The sequence below is a fragment of the Gopherus flavomarginatus genome, chromosome 12, assembly GCF_025201925.1.
Source record: "Gopherus flavomarginatus isolate rGopFla2 chromosome 12, rGopFla2.mat.asm, whole genome shotgun sequence".
NCBI lineage: Eukaryota > Metazoa > Chordata > Testudines > Testudinidae > Gopherus > Gopherus flavomarginatus.
Window position 1 is genome coordinate 37,647,556 of NC_066628.1, and position 18,823 is coordinate 37,666,378.

Here is an 18,823-nt window from a genome sequence, read left to right on the forward strand (position 1 = left end):
TAGCACATGACAGGGGAGAGTTGCTCACAAAACCTCGAGGAACTTAGAGTCTTGCAGTTCACTCAGCCGTCCTTTTTTACTGTATATTTCTGTAACTTAAATAACTAAGTTGACATCTGTTCTGAAGGTGAGATCAGTAGCAATAGTGAAATGGGCAGGAGAAGCAGAAAGGTTTTGGGGAAAGAGTCAGGTTGGGGTGGGATCACTGACACATTCAGATTTGAAAAATAAAGAGGGGAAGTGATTCCAGGTACTGCAAACTTCGGCAGCAAAGGCTCCACTTGCTAGCAGGAACAGGAGAAGCTGTGGGACATGCTGGCTGGGAGATGGTGGAACAAATACGACTGAGTCATTTCTAAGCTGTATAAAATATGTAAACATTTGTGTTGGCCAGCAGAGAATTAATAAAATGCTTTGTTTACTGACCCTTAGTTGTAATCTTACCCTTTGTTCATATCCTACATGGAGCCTCACGTCATAAACCCAGACAGTAATTAAGAAAGGCGCTCACTCCCAGTCTGAGATTAAAAAAACCAATTACAGTTCCCTTTGATGAGCTGTCTCTTAATTACAATATTCAGAACTGGATCTCGTCTCTTAATCATGCCCCAAGTCCAACCTTGCTCTGTTTCCATGAGCTGATAAGAGCATGAACAACAATATAACAAGTGATTTTAGTGGGTGCTTATGAAGTTTGTAGCTGATTCATCACTGCTGTCAGTATTTCACACTTCACTTATGAATGGCCTCTTAAGACATTTACAATGATACAAAACAAACTCAACACAAGCAAAACAGTGCTTTGCATCTAAGCTGCTACTTGTCATACCCAGAATCTCCACCCACAGAGCAACTCCAAGATTGCCCCTTACTCTTCAGAAGAGAAGGGGCACCTTCTCAACACATACCTGCAGCAGGATCTGCATTACAGATGACAAAGAAGTCTATCACCCGAGATGTAAAGTCAAAGGCAATCTGCTGGCTGCCATGGACGACAGAGATACTGTGCCGGTCACCATAGCTAGCCCGGGGCATCCCTCCTTGGAATATAATGTAAGGTGGCCTTAAAAACAAAGACACACGTTTGTGCTCTCTTTAGAGTCCATCTATTTCACTGGAAACTTATTAACTGAGAAAGTCTAAGGCCCCAAAGTTTGACAAAGGCTCCCTACAGTATTACTCAAAAGGGGCTATATGTGTGAGACAAGTGTAGTCAGCAATGGATTACAAGAAAGCTTGTGCTCCCCCACACAACCCTATTATTTTAAGCATCTCTTGTGAACAGTAGGTGGGAGGGAGGGAGATGAATAACCAAGAACCTACCCATTCTTCGTCGTCTGCCAATAAATCTTGGAAATGGCCTTGCACGGGAAAGGACCTAAGATGACAGATTTGCAAAGTTACCACAATTGAAAGACGCATCTTACATTAGGTGGAGTTCATATTTCTCGCAAGGGGAAGCAGAGTGGAACTTGAAGGCCCTTTTAAATTATTCTGCTTTATACTGACAAGTGCCAAATACATGGTATGGCCACATGAACTGGAAAGTCTGTGGGGCAGTGGCACCGCACTGTGCTGAACTCAGAGAAGCACTGCTTTCTCTAGGAGATGCCATTTCTAGTAGTATTATTCAGTGTGAAGAAGGCTAAGGCCAAAGGGTAGCGGACTTGTATCACTGACAGAAGCGTCATGTGGTGTACCTGGCTGGCAAGAGCTAGGAGCACTACACTACAAGCAGCTGTACCCCAGAAGTGTCTCAATTTCCAGCACTCCCTTCTGGTTAATGCAGGGCTGATAGTAAGCTCTAAAGGCCAGGTCAGGCCAATATGGAGGCCTACACATGGCAAAAGGAAGAAGTCAGCCTCTTTTGGGGAGTTTCAGCCAACAAGAGGCATCACTTCTTCTTTAGCACTCGAGCAACAGACAGGAAAAGAAATCCACTTAGCTCATATAGAGGAGTCACTTGGCTCTTGCTAAAGAAGAGCTGGACACCTGGCTCAGAACAAGGAATAAAACTGAATCCCTAGGCTCCTTTCCTGATGTGAGCTATGCTTCTGTACCCAGATATCTTTTTTTTTTTTTTTAAACCTCCAGCTCCTCTATGCTCAGCACAGACATCAAGTTAGGCATCCTTGCTTCAGCAGAGTTCAAAGCCAAAGCAAACTGGATTTAAGAGACCCCTTTGAGTTAAGATGTTTAAGGCCCACTGGGGCAACAGCTCTGCATTGCGCTGCCATGACTACACACCGGGGGAGAGCCTGATTCTGAGATCCCACAGGGGCTTGAAGTGAGTTTGAATTTAAGAACAGTTCAACAAAAACAATTTAAGCCTCAGCACAGAAGCAGTTCGTTTCTATCACACATATACTGACCATAAGGCACTTTGCTTTCCAGGGGCTCAAGCTGCCTGTTATCATTGGATACTGGCCACTGGGCATAACTTCCATCATAATGGCAGCTAATGATTTGATGGCCATCCTTCTGCCAAAAGAGGTTCTCCAGTTGCTAGGGAGGAAGAGAGAGAGAGAGAGAATGACTGATATCCTGAGAATCATTAACCCTTCCAGAACCAGAACATACATTCATAGGAGGGAAATAATTCAGTTGGCTCTCCCTGCACCTCCTGGGTCTATATTTCTTCAGAGAACCCCGGAGAGAGGGGGACTCAACTTCCCCATGCCCAATGATTTCAGCCATCATTAATACCTGACTGCCCAGGAAGTGGTGCGACACTCTTTTGTTATGCAGGTCCCAGAGGACAATGAGGCCCCTGCTGTATCCAATCAGAATGTGGCCAGGATTCCTGGGATGCTCCCGTAAGGCTTCCACCAATTCAAACGACCGCCTGTTACGATAGTCTTCTGGCACCCTGGGCAAAATGCGGAAAAAAATTAATTTACGTGCACCTGATTAAGTGACAACCACACTGACAGTGTAAGTATGGGAAAGAAACATGTTGGGAATGACAGGGAAGGTGAAACTCTTAGAAAGGTGAGAACAAGAAAGGTATCTTCAAAACTCAGCCAACATCCTTACAATTTGCAGGGCATTAAGCAAGGAAGCTACTGTGGAGTCTCTAAATGAGAGGACCTCCTTGTCCAGTCCCACTATCAGAAGGGGAAATCAGATGCCTATGATGAAATCTACAGCAGGTAGCCCACAAAGCGGGGTGTAGAAAGGATGTGAGCTGCCTCCCTCTCCAGTCCCACTGAAAGGGGCATGGAAGGAGTGGAGAGGAGAGCCATAGGCAATGGGATGAAGCTAACACAAGCCTCTAGCCAACTGTTTGTGCTTACCGCCAGCACTGTAAGCAACACATTCCAAAAATTTGTTTTTTGGTGAGACTCCCACCTCAAAAAAGGTTACAGGTACATAAGGAATCAGGGCAAAATTTTCAAAAGCATCCAAAGTGCCACAGGAACCGTGGGCACTTTTGAAAATGTTACCTGTTGCTACCTCTTTCCTATCGCCCATACAAAAAATTAAATGCCTTGTTAAGCCTTCAAATAATTTAATATTTGTTTGCAAGACCAGGATACGTAATCATGAGTAAGGCTACAGTTACGTCACTGAAGTTGCAGAAGTCACAGAATCCATGACTTCCAGAGACTTCCATGACATTGGAGCACTGCAGCAGCAACTGGGGGACCCTGGAGCTCCCCAGCCCCACAGGGCAGTGGAGGATCCTCCCTCCCCGCTCCCAGCCCCTGCCAAAGGCAGGGCATGCCCCATGCCCAGCTCCAAACCCCTCAACAGGAGTGGAAGCCACAGCCCCCAGCCACTGGATGCAGCGGGACAGGGTACTGGACCCTCCTGCCTGCCCATTTTGTTAGGGATGTTTTTAGTAAAAGTCATGGACAGGTCATGGGCAATAAACAAAAATTCTCAGAAGTCATTCACAGAAGCCATGACCTGTCCATGACTTCTGTGAATTTTTGTTTATTGCCCATGACCGGTCCATGATTTTTACTAAAAATATCCATGACAAAATCGTAGCCTTAATCATGAGACAGGCACAGCATTTGCAGACCTACTAAATGCTTCCCCTACATAGTTCTGCAATGTTCTACAGCACCTCTGCTATGAATGTCTTGGGTTATTCCTGACCAGAAAATACCATCTGTATAATGCAGATAAAATAAGGCCCAGAGTAAGGATGTCTCTCTCCAACACCATCCAACATGTGCAGTCTGTAACAGTTAATATAAGCCAGGCTCCACTGTACAAGCTGGAATAAAAAATGGTTAAGTGCAACACTCTCAACCTTCCCCTTCTGACTGTCATGCTTATACATAATTAATCCCATTGGTCAATATGCCCATTTGCTCACCGCTGCAGCACTGCCTCAGAGGTGATGGTCCTATCCTCTAACAGTCTGAAGGATGGGAGCTCTACCACAAAGACATTGCCACTCTCAGTGCCAAGGTACAGAACTTCCCGTGATGAATGTGGAAGGACAACAGTTATCTGGGTGGCACTTGGAGGAGATCTGTGGATGCAAAAAGAAACCAGTTAACTGCCTGTGAAAGATCAGTTCTAGAGAGAAGCAGCTATGGTATCATTTAAACAGCTGCACTGAGCCTCAAATGAAAGCTGACCCCCTGCTTTACCCATAGGCAATCTGTAAAAGATTCAGTAGGCATTTAGCTGGACAAATGGAGCTTTGAGCCAGGATCTTGGTTTTTTTGGAAGCAGAACACCAGCTTTAAAATAAACCTAAAAATAATCCAGAAATGCATTGAGAGAGAGCTGTGTGTGTTATAGATAAGTTTCCCCCCCAATAGTGACTAACTACCCGAAGAAGCAGAAAGAAATAAGTTGTCCAAAAAAATTAAACTAGAAATACTGGGATATTTTAAACTGTGGTTTAAATGATTTAGTTAAATCCATGGACACACTTATTGATGTAAGACTAGTTACAGTGGTAAGCTCAACAGATATGTCAGGTTTAAATTGATTTGAGAGTACACACAGAGTTGCACAGATTTAACTAAATGTATTTTAAAAGTAGATCTTTAAATTGGTACCCCTTTGTGTTCAGATGAGGCTTCATTCAAATCCTGTTGACATGAATGGAAACACCCCTATTGACTTCAGTAGAAAGTAGATTGGGCCCTAAGTCAGGGCACTGTGTACTAAGCCATGTCAGAGTGCATTTTATAAGATCCTGTGTGGGCAGCACAGGGAGAAGAGAGAGCAATATTAGGGCACATTACCCAGGAGGCCCTCGTAGTGTGAAGCGTTGCTCCTCCTGCAGCTCAGATGCCCCACTACGCTGCTTCAGGCTCCAGAGATGCAAGCTGTTATCATCCAGCAGTGTTACCAGCTGGCACTAAAATCAAGAGACATGATCATAAAGAAAGCAACCTATTTAAAAGCAGTACACTAAGTCAAGCAATAAACCACTGCTGTTCAGCGATTATCTCAGTTAACGCCAGATTCAGGACCTAGTCACTCAGAGTGGCAGGCTTATACAGTTGTATTCAGCAGAATTCTGCTGACTCAGGCAGTAAAGGATTTAGGGACTACACGAATGGCCTGCAGGCTTAGGCCTTGGCTACACTCACACTTTACAGCGCTGCAACTGGGGTGTGAAAAAACACCCCCCTGAGCGCTACAAGATACAGCGCTGTAAAGTGTCAGTGTAATCAGGGCAGCAGCGCTACACCCGTAAGAGATGTGGTTTACATGCAGCGCTGGGAGAGCTCTCTCCCAGCGCTGCCGCTCTGACTACACTCACACTTCGCAGCGCTGCTGGGGCAGCACTTTGAAATTCCAAATGTAGCCATACCCTTAAAAGCATTTATTGCCTGCCTCTGTATCCTATACACCAGCAGGAAGGGAGGAGGGCTTGATCCTTGAAGGATGCAATATTAGCTGCACTTTCATCAGTTGGGAAGTCCCACACTCTGCTACCTATTTCAGAGAGCTATGTTGTAGCTAGCACACAGTACTTACATCCTTCATGGTTTGCTAAAGTGGGCACACACCCCTCCACACCCCAGCTTTGGGAGTTGCTGGTGTATTCCACTTCACCACTCATCTTACATTCTCTGCGTCCAACTTCCTTCTCAAAGGTGGTGCCACAGACTCCTTTTATGAGCCCAACCCTGCCAGTTGTACATTCAAGTGAAGCATTTTGCCTGCTGAAGCCACACCTAGTACAACCATGTAATACTCCCCATGGGAGTTTCAGTTTATACCATTAAGTTTTGAGTGGTTTACTATCTAGAGAATTCACACCCTCTCATAATACAACACTGCTCTCCCCAAACGGGTGAATCAGACAGTAAAGAGGCTGGTCTGCTAGTTAGTCAGGTTGAGGGGTGGCTGGGAGAGGAGGAGGGCAATTAGAAAGCCAACAGGTATCTGGGGAATTTAATTGTCCCATTTTTAGGTGAAGCCACACTACGCAAGAGCAAAGGAAGGAAGCTTAGAAGTGGTTAGGTTAGCCAAAGAATGATGAAACCTGCTGAACCACAGCTGCTGTTTCATCTGGTGAGCACTGCACAGCACAGAGGAAAATGGGTATGATCCCACTACAGGAATACAGGTTGCAATACAAAAGGAAGCCCTTGCAGACAGCCTCTTGCAACAGCAACTATCCTAATCCTGTTGCCACTATCACCAGGTGCTTTCTGAGCTCAATTAAAAAGGTGCTGCTCTCTCTATTTTTGTGACTAATATCTTCACGACAATGGGTGCTATTTACAGCACAATGAACAACACTGGGGAGGCCTGTCACAGACCCAGCATTTCTAGAACACAGACATTACACAGCCCAAAAGGATTCTAGACCTCAGGGCCTGGAGGTGAGTGTACACACACACACACACACAAATTTCACTCACCTGGCCGGGAATAAAGTGTATCTGCATGACGGTATTGTTCTCTTCATGTAAACCCATAAACTCCACCCCAGGAGCTCCATATCTGAAATGTTTGTTGAGGATCAACAGTATTAAAGATCACCTACAGCTACAATCACTTGAGGAGTAGTTGCTAGCAAATGAGATGAGATGAGACTTAGTTAGAAACCAAATGGAGTCAGTGGTTATAGATTCCTTTGAATCCATACATGCCTAGTTTGGGTTTAGTGTGCACACAACAATGGAAAGCATGTACAGAAGTTTTTTCTTGGTAGTTTGGGGGAGATGCAGAAAAGGTGGCTGGACCCTGCTTTCTCCAAAGGTTGTTAGTGGTTTCCCCACACATTTCAATCCCTGCTTAATCAATCTGTAACCAGGAGACAGATGGCTAACGCCTTCCTGCAGAGCTCAGTCTCTCTGAACACAAACAGTGCTGAAAATGATTAAGCAAGCCCAGACAGCTCTAACTTTTCCTTTCTGGGTTGGAGTGACATGCCTCTTTCATCCCAAACTGAGATGGCCTTGTGTCATGGGAACCACCTCTCAATGCCTTTGTGTACACACAATATACTGTATCCTGGGACTGGACAAACAACTGCCTTCAAATGTTTTACTTCTGGTCCACTATTGGGGGACTTTAGGGTCCTGGATGAAGACTAATCCAGGAAGCATAATGTCTTCATGGCTTAAACTTCAACCTTTGAGATGGTATTGAATAAAAAATAATCTCCCTCCGCCACTTTATAGTATTAAGATAGCCTTGGCGTTTAAAATAAGGGACAATTAGCTTTTAAGGCCAGAAAGCATCGTTATGCTCATCTATTCTGATCCTCCACATATGATCTTACTTGGTAAAAGGAATTTGTTGTACATGGTGTTATTGTAGCCATGTTGGTCCCAGGATATCAGAGAGGCAAGGTGGGCGAGGTAACATTTTTTATTGGGCCAATTTCTGTTGGTGAGAGACAAATTTTGAACTTACACCAAGCTTGTCTTCAGGTCTGATCTGAAGACAAGCTCTGTATAAGCTCAAAAGCTTGTCTCTCTTGCCAATAGAAGTTGGTCCAATAAAATATATTACCTCACCCATCTTGTCTCTCTAAAAGGAATCGGATCACTTCACCCCCTTTTACTGCTTCCATATAATACATACAATTGTTAAATGCCTTATATGAACACAACTACATATAAAACTAGATAAAGGAAGACAAGATTCATTAGGCGTGTTCCATGTACTTTGCTTATTTTCGAAGACTACAGACTAGAAATAAGGTGCAAAATTAAGCAAGAGTAATCAACCATCTCTCTAAAAGTAGTGCAGGAGCTCAAACAGAAGGTTCCTGGGTGAAGTTCTTTCCGTTGTTTGTCGGATAAAGCTCCAGACAATCTAAGAATCCAACCTGACACTGCCAGTTGTGAATCACACATGTAAAAAGGATACAGTTTGATGGCTCCTGATCTGGTCCCGATAGCCATAAGACGGAGAAAGGGGCTATATCCCAATGCACTGGGCTGGTGGGGAAATCCATGTTCTACAGTCTGGAGAAAACAAAAAACACACCTCAAGGACATGTAGTTTCATGGGCAGAAGCCAGAAATTAAATATGGTTTAGTTATTTCAAACATAGCATGTTCAAGGATAACGTTTTAAGTCAAAAGATGCTCCAACAGAAGAAGTTTGGTTGTCTCAGTTCAACTCTGTCAATAAACCTCAAATCTACTTACCAAGATCTGCTTGTTATTCAGTACAGATGCATAAACACTGAAATACTGCAACTTTCACTACCATAGAAATAAATGGCAAAGGAATATTCCACAACAAGGAACCAGTTGGACTCCTGATGTTTTGTAAGAGTTATAATCTTAGAAATTCACCTGAGCACAACCTACAAGACTCACTACAATGCACCCAGACAATCCTCTTATCAACTCCACTTTATGCAAGTCTACTTTGTTAAATCATGATTCAAGCTCTGGACATCTTCAGAGTTCATTCCTGACACTGACTGATAATTACTGCTTGAGTTTTAGTCGAGTTAGACTTCCAATAAGTCAGCCTGTATAACATCCTCTTATGCACGGGTGCCAGATTTGTATAATTTTTGGTGGTGCCCAGAACGGGTCTAAGCAAAGCTGTCCCGTCCCTCGGAAAGACTGGGGTAACTGACCGGGACCCTGCGCTTCAGGGGGACGTGGGGCCCAGGGCGGCCTGGGGGATAGTGGGCGGCCTGGTGCTAGCAGCAATGAACAACCCAGCCTGGCCAGCTCCTCGTGTCATTCGGGGCAGAAACCAGAAAGAGGCGGGGCGAGGGACTGGGGGAAGAGTTGGAATGGGGGAGGGGAGAGGACTCAGCAGGACCGGGAAGAGGCAGGGCAGAGCAGGGCCAGGGGCAGAGCAGGGCCAGGTCACTTGCTGCTGCCAGCGCAGGCCCCTGCTATCCCCCTAGGCTGCCCTGGACCCCACATCCCCCTGAAGTGCGGGGCCCCTCAAAGTGTGGGGCCCAGGGTAGTTGCCCTGGTCCATCCTATGGACAGGATGCCTCTGAAAATATAAGCCCAAACATTGTTGGAGCCAGACCCACATTTCTGAATATTGGTGGAGAATGGGCACCACAGGCTCATATATCTCACCACCTATGCTCTTATGTATAGCTTGTATATCTATTCCTGCAAGCAGCCTTATGCAAGTGCCCAGAATGGACTCAACGTACCAGCCAAGAAGGCAACATCCCACAGGGCAGCTGGGAAAACTGGTGAATCTGGTATCCAATTCCCAAACATAGCAGGGGACACTGGGTTTTATTCATAGTATCTAGAGGCCTATCAAGCCATATCAAACTAGCTCAGAGAAGCTCTATTATTGATTATAGAGAGATGTTCATGACTCTAGCAGATAAGAGCACAAAAAGCAGCTTGCTTGGTTTTAGTGACTGCTATATAATACATACTTAGACCAAAACACAATTTGGAGTGGACATGTACTACCTACCTAGGTACGTAAGAAGTTTACTGGATACAAACACCTATGTAAAGTGTTTAAGAGTAAACAGTGTCTTAAGAGTGCAGTCAACAACTACGGCACTACTGCGATTTGGAAACAGCTCAGATTCTAGTCTTCAGAAGTGCCAGTGTACAGTGGGCCCAAACCCATTATTATTATGTGGTCTTAAGATAGTAACTACAATTAGATCTGAAGAGAGTTGTAGGTTGTGCGCTTCCAGAGGGGAAGTCATTTCTAAACAGATCACAGGACAAGTCAGAAAACAAATGGAGTGCCCCTTTACTTAGTTCCACGTTTAGAAATTGTGCCAGCATAGCTATGTCTGTTAGGAATGTGGGGTGGGGGGGAAATCCCACCCCTAACAGATATAGCGGAGCTGGTAAAAGATCTAGTGAACATGCAATCATACCGGCAAAAAGGTCCTTTCTGAGGTCAGGGAACTGGCATAAACTATACTAGCAAGAATGCTTTTGCTGGTATAAGCTGCATTTCCTTTAGCATTCTTGCTGGTATAGTATACATACACACAAACCTTTTCTAGTAGATGGGGCCTCCATCTCAAACTGAAGAGCTCTCCCATTCTCTCATTTGTTTATTCTGTGTACTTTGTGTACAGTCAGTTTCCTCTGTTTGTGAGGTGATCAAGGGTTCAAAAGAGGTACCATGAGCCATAGGGAAGGGGGAAACATTTCAAGTGTTTTTCTTCTTTTTTAAACCTACTGAAGATTAGGTAGCAAATGGCCTGGAATCCAAACATATCCTTCGAAGAGGAATGTGGGCAACAGCACAAGGAGCAAGTCTGGCAGCAAAGGCCTTAGCAGTGCCTGATACAGGACTAGCTTCATAGAGTAACCATGGGAAATAAATCTGGAATAAAGGACCACTGATGAGTCCTTGCAACACTTTCTACCAACCCTCAATTACCTAATTTGGTTAATCCAATACCAGTAGGAAAGAAAGGAAGCATTGCTGCATCCTAAAGTGGATTGATTCTGTATATAAAGTACTGTACAGTACAATTAGCTACACAGGTGCTCAGTATTATCTGAGGACAAATACTCCTTTCTGCTTAAGATAGTCTGAATCCTTATCACTTGTAATGTGGCATCTTGGGGCTGTGATATTTCCTAAGTTTTCATTTAAATCTATACCTTGAAACAATATACAATACTCTCCCATTTCCCCCAATTACTAAGGCCTTGTCTACACGAACACGTGGTGATCAATGCATTGGCAGCCAATTTAGCAGGTCTAGAGAAGACCTGCTAAATCCACTGCAGATCGCTCTCGTTGACTCTTGTACTCCACCTGAACGAGAAGCTCAAGGGGAGTTGATGGAAGAGCGTCTCCTGTCCACATTGCGTAGTGCGGACCCCGCGGTAAGTAGATCTAAGTATGTCAACTTCAGCTATGTTATTTATATAGCTGAAGTTGCGTAACTTAGATCAATCTCCCCCCATAGTGTAGACAAGGCTTCAGTTTACTGATTCTATTCAGTAATGGGACTTTGTGAGTTTTATTTTTAAGTAAAGTTTGCTCACATGTGATTCAAGAGAGACAGTAATTCCATTTAATACCACCTACGGTCAAGGTGTCTTCAGTGGAAACCTTGAGTGCAGTAACATTCAACTACAACTCTAAGCTAATCACGTTCATGCTACAACTGCTATAAGTCCCATCTGAACCCACATTTATAGAGGTAGAAGGCAAGCTGATTCATCTCAGTGGTATTCTACCATATTAAAAACAGCACTAGGTACCACAAATGCATTATCCCTGGATTTCTGCAACTTTAAGTATAATCTGGCACCAGGCACAGAAATTATTCCAACTGTTGGTAAAACTGATATCTACATCTTGTCTAGAATGACAGGTTATCACATGGGTTCATTTCAACCTTGCGATAAGAGTTAAAAGATACAGCTATGCCGTTCTGGATTCCATGACCTTTACAATCAGTTCAGCTCTTTTCCATCTGTGCTACATACAACACAAGTAATTTGTGTGTTGTAAAAGAGGTTGTAAAGAAGACCATTTAGATGCTGTTCATCTAAAACAGCAGTGACAAGCTTTGTGGTCTTTGTTCCCCAATTTTCCTGATCCAAAAAATAAAACTATGAGGATTCTACCAGCACATTCTTCCTATTCGGTTTCTAAATATGGTCCACTTAATAGAGCTCAAGGCCCACGGCAAAGAAATGGATGGAAGACAGACACTTGCTTGCCACTGATCATAAAAAGTGGAAACGCAGGTCATGTGTCTTCCCCTCCCCCAGCTGCAGATACAAAAATCCTAATGCGTGTCAAGGATTCGGGAATATCCTGCCCACAAATGCATAACTGTTAGCTGCAGTTTAATGGGTTTATTTTTACAGCACTGCAGGTGTGCCTGTTGCTTTACAAACGCAAGATAAGGCATCTGCAATTTAAATGCGAGAATGTACAGATAAAAGAGGGGAAAATGAATAAAATGAATATGCATCATTAATGAGTGGTGTGGGGTGTGCATTTCCAGGTTTGTTTGTTATTTCTAGTGTAGGCAAGAGGGCAGGAAGTACATTGTGGCAGGTTTGTTGCTGTGTTCAGGTTTGGCACTGGGGTGTGACTTTGCATACAGATTTCTCTCCATTGATTAACCAAGATCTCTCTGAGGATTTCTCTCTCCTTGCAAATAGTACAGTGAAGTCAGAACTAAGGCAGCAGCTGTTTGGCTGTCCCTGTTTTCCCTCATTCATATCTGGCTGATGAAAGCAGCAGCCTGTACTTTAACCTGTTCAGCAGGTGAACCTCTAGTGGGGGAAGGGAAGATGAGAGTACAATAGAGCCTTTTACTGGTGCATATAAAGTACTGGTGTGACCTTTTTGTTCCTTTTAGGTGAGCTAGGAAGTTTCATTTTCATTTTCCTAAAACTGCAAAAACTAGTTTCAAGTTCAGCGCAGAAGGAAGCCCGGTGTCAGCAGCATTCGTGAACAGAGGTGTTTCGCATTAGCTATATTTGCTGCAAGAAAGAAATGGGCAAACAGCTGATTCAATCCAAACTGAAGCTGAATGCATTGGGTCCATAGCTGTTCCTCCTCCTTTCCCTCCCCTGCACTCCAATTCAGACATTTTATGACAATGCAAAATAAAGGAACTGCATCTTTGTTAAATACTCCCTTTGAAGACAACAATGAGGCCGGTGGATGTTAAATCTGCTTGACATAGTTCCTTATTCAGCAAGTTAAAAATCAACCATCCATCACACCACTTAGCAAGAGGGTTGAAGAGAAGGAAAAATGCAGTGCACATCGCTGCCATAAATTAAATAGAATGCTTCCAATGTGGTAAGAAGAGGTGGGTGAGGTACTCTCTTTTCTACTATAACCCAGGTTGCAACTCAGCTGCAGGACAGGCTGGTTCACCTATGTGTTACCTATCATCTAATCAGACAGTGCCAGTCTGAACATGTTTTGTTTTGCAGGATTTGGACTGAGCCAAATTTATCAGATATTATGCTAAAAGCAGAATGAACTTTTTTTAAAAAAGCAGATTGTCAAGTACACAAACCTTTCACTTTGTGCTACCTATTGAGCTAAAAACAGATTCTTGCAACAGGTATATACAAGTACAGGTAGTTCTTGGTCATACAGAGAGAGGTATGCAAAGCCAAGTCATCCACACAGAATGTAAGAAGGCAATTATTTAAAGAGCACATGTTGTTACAAGAGTTTAATAGAAGCGAGGCTGGAAAACTAGCCTGGCTGCATGGGTCAGTCCTTCAAAATTATCTGAGTTGTTCAATTTTTGACAACAGGTAAACTCTGGAGCGCAGACAGAAGAGGTGAGAGAACCAAGCTGGGAGACATAAGCCTTTAAAATGCTTAAAATCCCAACTGAACAATTACATCAAGTTAAACAGTAGGCATGTCCTTAAAGTAGCCCAATTCATTGCTGGCATAAGCAGATGCAACTCCACTGATTTCAATGGAATTACACCCTCATAGCCAATTCATTACTTGAGTATGTAGGTATAGTGATTTACTGCTAATTACCAACATCAGAACTACTGAATTTTACATCCAATACTGAACAAAGAGCAAGAAGAAGCCAGGTCCATGTGTGATGCAGTTAGATACAGGTCTAAAATGAGAAAAATCCCTCAATAGGGAGATATAGCTAAACTGGGATGGAGAAGGGGACAAAGCTAATGTTTTTTAAAAAATTCTCCCCATAGCTGTAATCATTCATATTGACCAGTGTACAGAGCCACAGTCCAATAATCCCACCAAATGAAATAGCGCTCTCTTGGAGCTGTCTAGCTGGGAGGATTCAAAGGACGACTGGCTACACAAGACAAATTTTAAGGGAAGAGAAAGCATCCCAGAATATATAGCGCTATTTTAATTGGAAGACTACAACGCTGTAGGTGTGGAGATCCCCTAAGCACTGGAGAGGGAGAATCATTTGAGGAAATGTGAAGATAGTACTTTCTGGGACCATGTCTATTTGCCTGGTTTCTGCATCAGAGGATACTGGGACAGCTCAACAATTAAATGCTGTACAAGGAAACATCCCAGAAATTTGTTCTCTCCCATCCAAAATTTAGGCTTTCCAGTTGATATACTAATGTCAGCAAAATAGGAACAGACAGTGCCCCAGGATATATGGGCATTATAGTTTTGTCACCAATATTCTATCTACTGCCCATTCAATTTTTTCTCTTACACTGATCAGTGAAGTATCAGAGGGGTAGCCGTGTTAGTCTGGATCTGTAAAAGCAGCAAAGAATCCTGTGGCACCTTACAGACTAACAGACGTTTTGGAGCATGAGCTTTCGTGGGTGAATACCCATTTCGTCGGATGCATGTAGTGACTACATGCATCCGACAAAGTGGGTATTCACCCACGAAAGCTCATGCTCCAAAACGTCTGTTAGTCTGTAAGGTACCACAGGATTCTTTGCTGCTTTTACTCATCAGTCAGTAGTTACACTACTCAGCTTTTGATGTACTGCACATATATCCCCGCATGGAGAGAAGTTAGACAAACTGAGGACTAATTTGTGCCCATACTGATAGAATGACAAGCTCTGTAACAGGGAAGGAGGAGGATACATCTCAGGCCCAAGAGAAGAAGTTGTTCTCTTTATTCACTGGAGTGCTCCTGTTTATTTTTGTAGTACAAATCTGTTAGAACAGCCAGGTTTACAGAGGGTGCTGGGGAGGGTGCTTTCCAGCACTGATAAGCAGATATGCACTAGCTCTGCTCAAGTTAGTGCACTAAGGTCAGCAATGTGGCTGCAGCAGCATGGGTTAGCCAAGAAAGTACATCCTCAGGGGGTTGGATTGTACTCAGGCAGCTAGCCCCTGCCACCAAAGTGATACTAGTATTTTTAGCATGTTAGTTGAGGCAGAGCTAGTGCATGTCTGTCTGCTGGCACCGGGAAGCACCCTCCCAGCTGCTGTGTAGACATAGTCTTACTTGTAGTTAATGCATCAGCATATCCCACTAATATAAGTAGCACTATGAACTTAGATGTACAAAATGGATTCGTGTTTAACCTTTATACAAGAATGGGCAATAAGAGAATTATGGTGGGAATAGCTTGTGTCTTATAACCAGATTTTACGTTACACACTATTAGCTCTCACAAGCAACATGTGTAGTACTAAACAAATATGATTAACAGACATAAGAGATGCAACCTGACTGCACTGACGGGATACTATAGACTCCCAACTGAAATTAGATAAAGAATCTAAGCTGTTACTAGTCCCTTCCCAGACCAGTTCTTATCCAGCATTATATCTGAGGACTTTTGAAGAATAAATTAATGAAAGTGCTAAAGAACAGGAATTTAAGTGATCATGAAGCTCCACCTTCATGTTGCATGTTTAACAAGGACCATTCCCTAGCAACAGAAAACATTAACTTCTTGGCTCCTCAAAGCCATAACCTTTGACATGCCAGAACCTAAGTCTGACCTTTTAGGAACTGCCAGTCTTATGGCAGTCTCCATTATATCTAAAGTTTGCTTCTCTGAAACCCTTTCTATTATCGCTCTACAGGCAATAACGGAAGACGACATGATTTAGAGCCATATCTTTGCTGGAAAAGAGTGTAAAAAAATGACAAAGGATTCCTTGCTAGAAAAGCAAACTATAGATTCTCCTAGCAATAAGTGTTTCCAATCAATCCCTTGCTAACAAAGAAGAGTGTATAAGGGGTCATTTTTGCTTAAATACTGTGACTAATTACAAAGAATAAATTACTAAAAAGTAGTGTCTTAGACAGAAAGTCACCATCTTGTAAATATCGCATTTTCCTTTGTAGGACTGAATCAAATACCACCACTAAAGTCAGAAAGCATCATATAAAGCAGAAAAAGATTATATAGCAGTGAAGGTATGCTAGGCACTTTACAATCAGGCAAAAAGACAAATGTTCCCTAAGGCCGTCACTACACTCAAAACTCCAGAGCGCTGCCACAGGAGTGCTCCCGCAGCAGCACTTTGAAGTGCGAGTGTGGTCGCGGCACCAGCGTTGGGAGAGAGCTCTCCCAGCGCTGCAGGTACTCCACCTCCCCGTGGGGATTAACTTACAGCACTGGGGCACTGTTTACACTGGCGCTTTAGAGCACTGTAACTTGCTGCGCTCGGGGGGTGTTTTTTCAAACCCCCGAGTGAGAAAGTTGCAGTGCTGTAGAGTGCCAGTATAGCCATAGCCTAACTAAACAGAACTCTCCAAGGGCTGGGTGGATACCAGTGCTCAGACACAGCTGTTCCCTGTTTGCAGAGAATGGAACCTCCACAAAAACTTGGATGTATGGATTCAGAACTGGCAGGACAACAGCACAATCACATTTGCCACAAGAGCTGCCTTTGTAACCTCCTCCATTTGAATCCCATATACTCACTTTTGCATTAACCAACTGAAGTATGGCCTGAGAACAGGACTCCTAAAATCTAATCGTGGCTCTGACAAACACTCTCAGTGGCTTCAGCCAAGTCACAGCTTCTGTCTCAGTCTTTTCCAGGCCACGCCATTGGTACAACAGGAATAATACATCTCTACCTCGAAATAACGCTGTCCTTGGCAGCCAAAAAATCTTACTGCATTATAGGTGAAACCATGTTATATTGAATTTGCTTTGATCCACCGGAGAGCACAGCCCTGCTCCCCGGAGCACTGCTTTACCGTGTTATATCCAAATTCGTGTTATATTGGGTGGTGTTATATCGAGGTAGTGGTGTATTTACTTCCTCCATAGAGGTGTTTGAGAACATGTGTAGCACTTTAAAGACACAAAATACTGTGTAAGTCCTATGTATTAGTCACAGCAGGACTATAGTCACATTGAAATAATTTCCTCACTCCCTCAAAGAGAAAATGTTAGTAATCTGTTTTCTCGTGAACCACAGACCTAAAACCAAGAATGTGGTATCCTAAAGCCCAGGAATGGCCTGTGAGTTTAAGACATGCACACATACAAACATGTTTGTATCAGAGGGACGGCAAAAAAACTCCAGCTTTGATTTACCAAATACAAGGGCAATCTACCTCTGTTGTAGCTAGCTTTTCCATACATACCTGAATGAACCTTCCCTCCTCTCTCTTCAGTGACTATGGACAGATTTGCTCTTTCCTGCTTGTTTCTCGTAAAGCTCATTTGAAGAGCCCACCATACCTTGTTAAACTGGAAAAGGTCACGCCTGAGCCTCTCTCTTACAGGATCATGTCCGTGTCTCAGAAACCTTCTCATTTTCCTTCTTTAACCACCTGGCACCAGAAACCTAGTAAAAAAGCAAAACTATGTTTAAACGAGTGGGATTTTAGAGTGTAAAAAATATATCTGAATTGGGTACTTTATTTTGTTTCAGCAAGTAACACGGCATTCATCAGGCCAGAACAAGACAGCACAGCTATAAGCGCGGGGAGAGGGGGGTGTTTAACAGGGACGAAAACAACACCACTGCAGCACATTATCCCAGATAGTAGGATGTAGTTTGCATAATCCCTTTTTCATGCTGCTCAATTCTAGAATCCCCGCGGCTTTTAAAAACAAACAATGCAGTTTACACTTTGCCACTTATTTTTTTAAATCTCTTCACCTGACCTTGTCCAAGAAAGATGACAAGTGACAGAACGCAAAAGGACATTACAGTAGTCAGATAAATGTTTAAAGAAACCAGTTCAAAAAGCCACCTAACTTCCAGAGTTGGTGGCAACATAGACTAGTATCAGTTTTTACCCCAGATAGTCCTATGGCTACTGAGCTGAGGAGGGGAAAGTAAACATTTTAGGCTGGCATTACGGGTATAGCATAAGGAGCTGGTGTTGCCTGGAATGTAGTTAGGTTCATTATTAACCTGTTTTTGTAAAACATCAAGCTTAATCCTCTACTAAGGGAGAAGGGGGAAGAGAACAGTGCACCTGTCCCTCAGTGCAGTGCTACAAGAGAGTATAGTTTTCTGTACCTTGTAATTCTACCATTTCACAAAAACTTGATGATCCACTCAGAGCACCTAATGCAGAAATAAAAAGCCCTGCCCTAGCATACCAGCAACAACACTTGGGACAGCAGGATATGGATTCTAGGATTCAGCCAGTGCTGCAAAAGTAGCACCGTATGTGTCTCTCCAGGGCTGAAAGGAGTATGGCAAATGGGTAGAACTTGAAGATTCAGACCTAGGGTGTGGACTTTTCCCAAGGAAGGGGTGTGTACATATGTGGAGCAAGGTGGGAATTTATAGAGCGATAGTTTCCAGAAAGTTTAAAATGAATGTCAGAACTTGCCAGGAAGAAGAGTTATTTTTTATATCTGTGCCCCAGATTACATGGGGCCTGGGACATTTGACTCAAATCACTGGCCTGGACGAGTAATTGAAAGTACTGTCCACCCACAATGAGCTCTGAGAAGGAGCAGAAAGCTTCGCAGCCTCTTGGTGCTTCTATTACCCCACATCCATACAA

General features: G+C 43.5%; 1 protein-coding gene across 1 annotated transcript in view; it reads right to left on the reverse strand.

Moving 5' to 3' along the window:
• The window catches only part of LLGL2 (LLGL scribble cell polarity complex component 2), a 52,028-nt gene that overhangs the window by 20,898 nt on the left and 12,307 nt on the right, over nucleotides 1–18,823 (reverse strand). The window contains exons 2-10 of the mRNA XM_050920609.1: nucleotides 17,538–17,643; nucleotides 8,311–8,408; nucleotides 6,852–6,933; nucleotides 5,217–5,332; nucleotides 4,331–4,489; nucleotides 2,707–2,869; nucleotides 2,373–2,505; nucleotides 1,324–1,378; nucleotides 909–1,063 (exon numbers count right to left, since the gene is read on the reverse strand). Coding sequence (XP_050776566.1) covers nucleotides 909–1,063; nucleotides 1,324–1,378; nucleotides 2,373–2,505; nucleotides 2,707–2,869; nucleotides 4,331–4,489; nucleotides 5,217–5,332; nucleotides 6,852–6,933; nucleotides 8,311–8,408; nucleotides 17,538–17,612 — 1,036 coding nt within the window. The 5' untranslated portion in view covers nucleotides 17,613–17,643. The remainder of the gene's footprint in view (nucleotides 1–908; nucleotides 1,064–1,323; nucleotides 1,379–2,372; nucleotides 2,506–2,706; nucleotides 2,870–4,330; nucleotides 4,490–5,216; nucleotides 5,333–6,851; nucleotides 6,934–8,310; nucleotides 8,409–17,537; nucleotides 17,644–18,823) is intronic.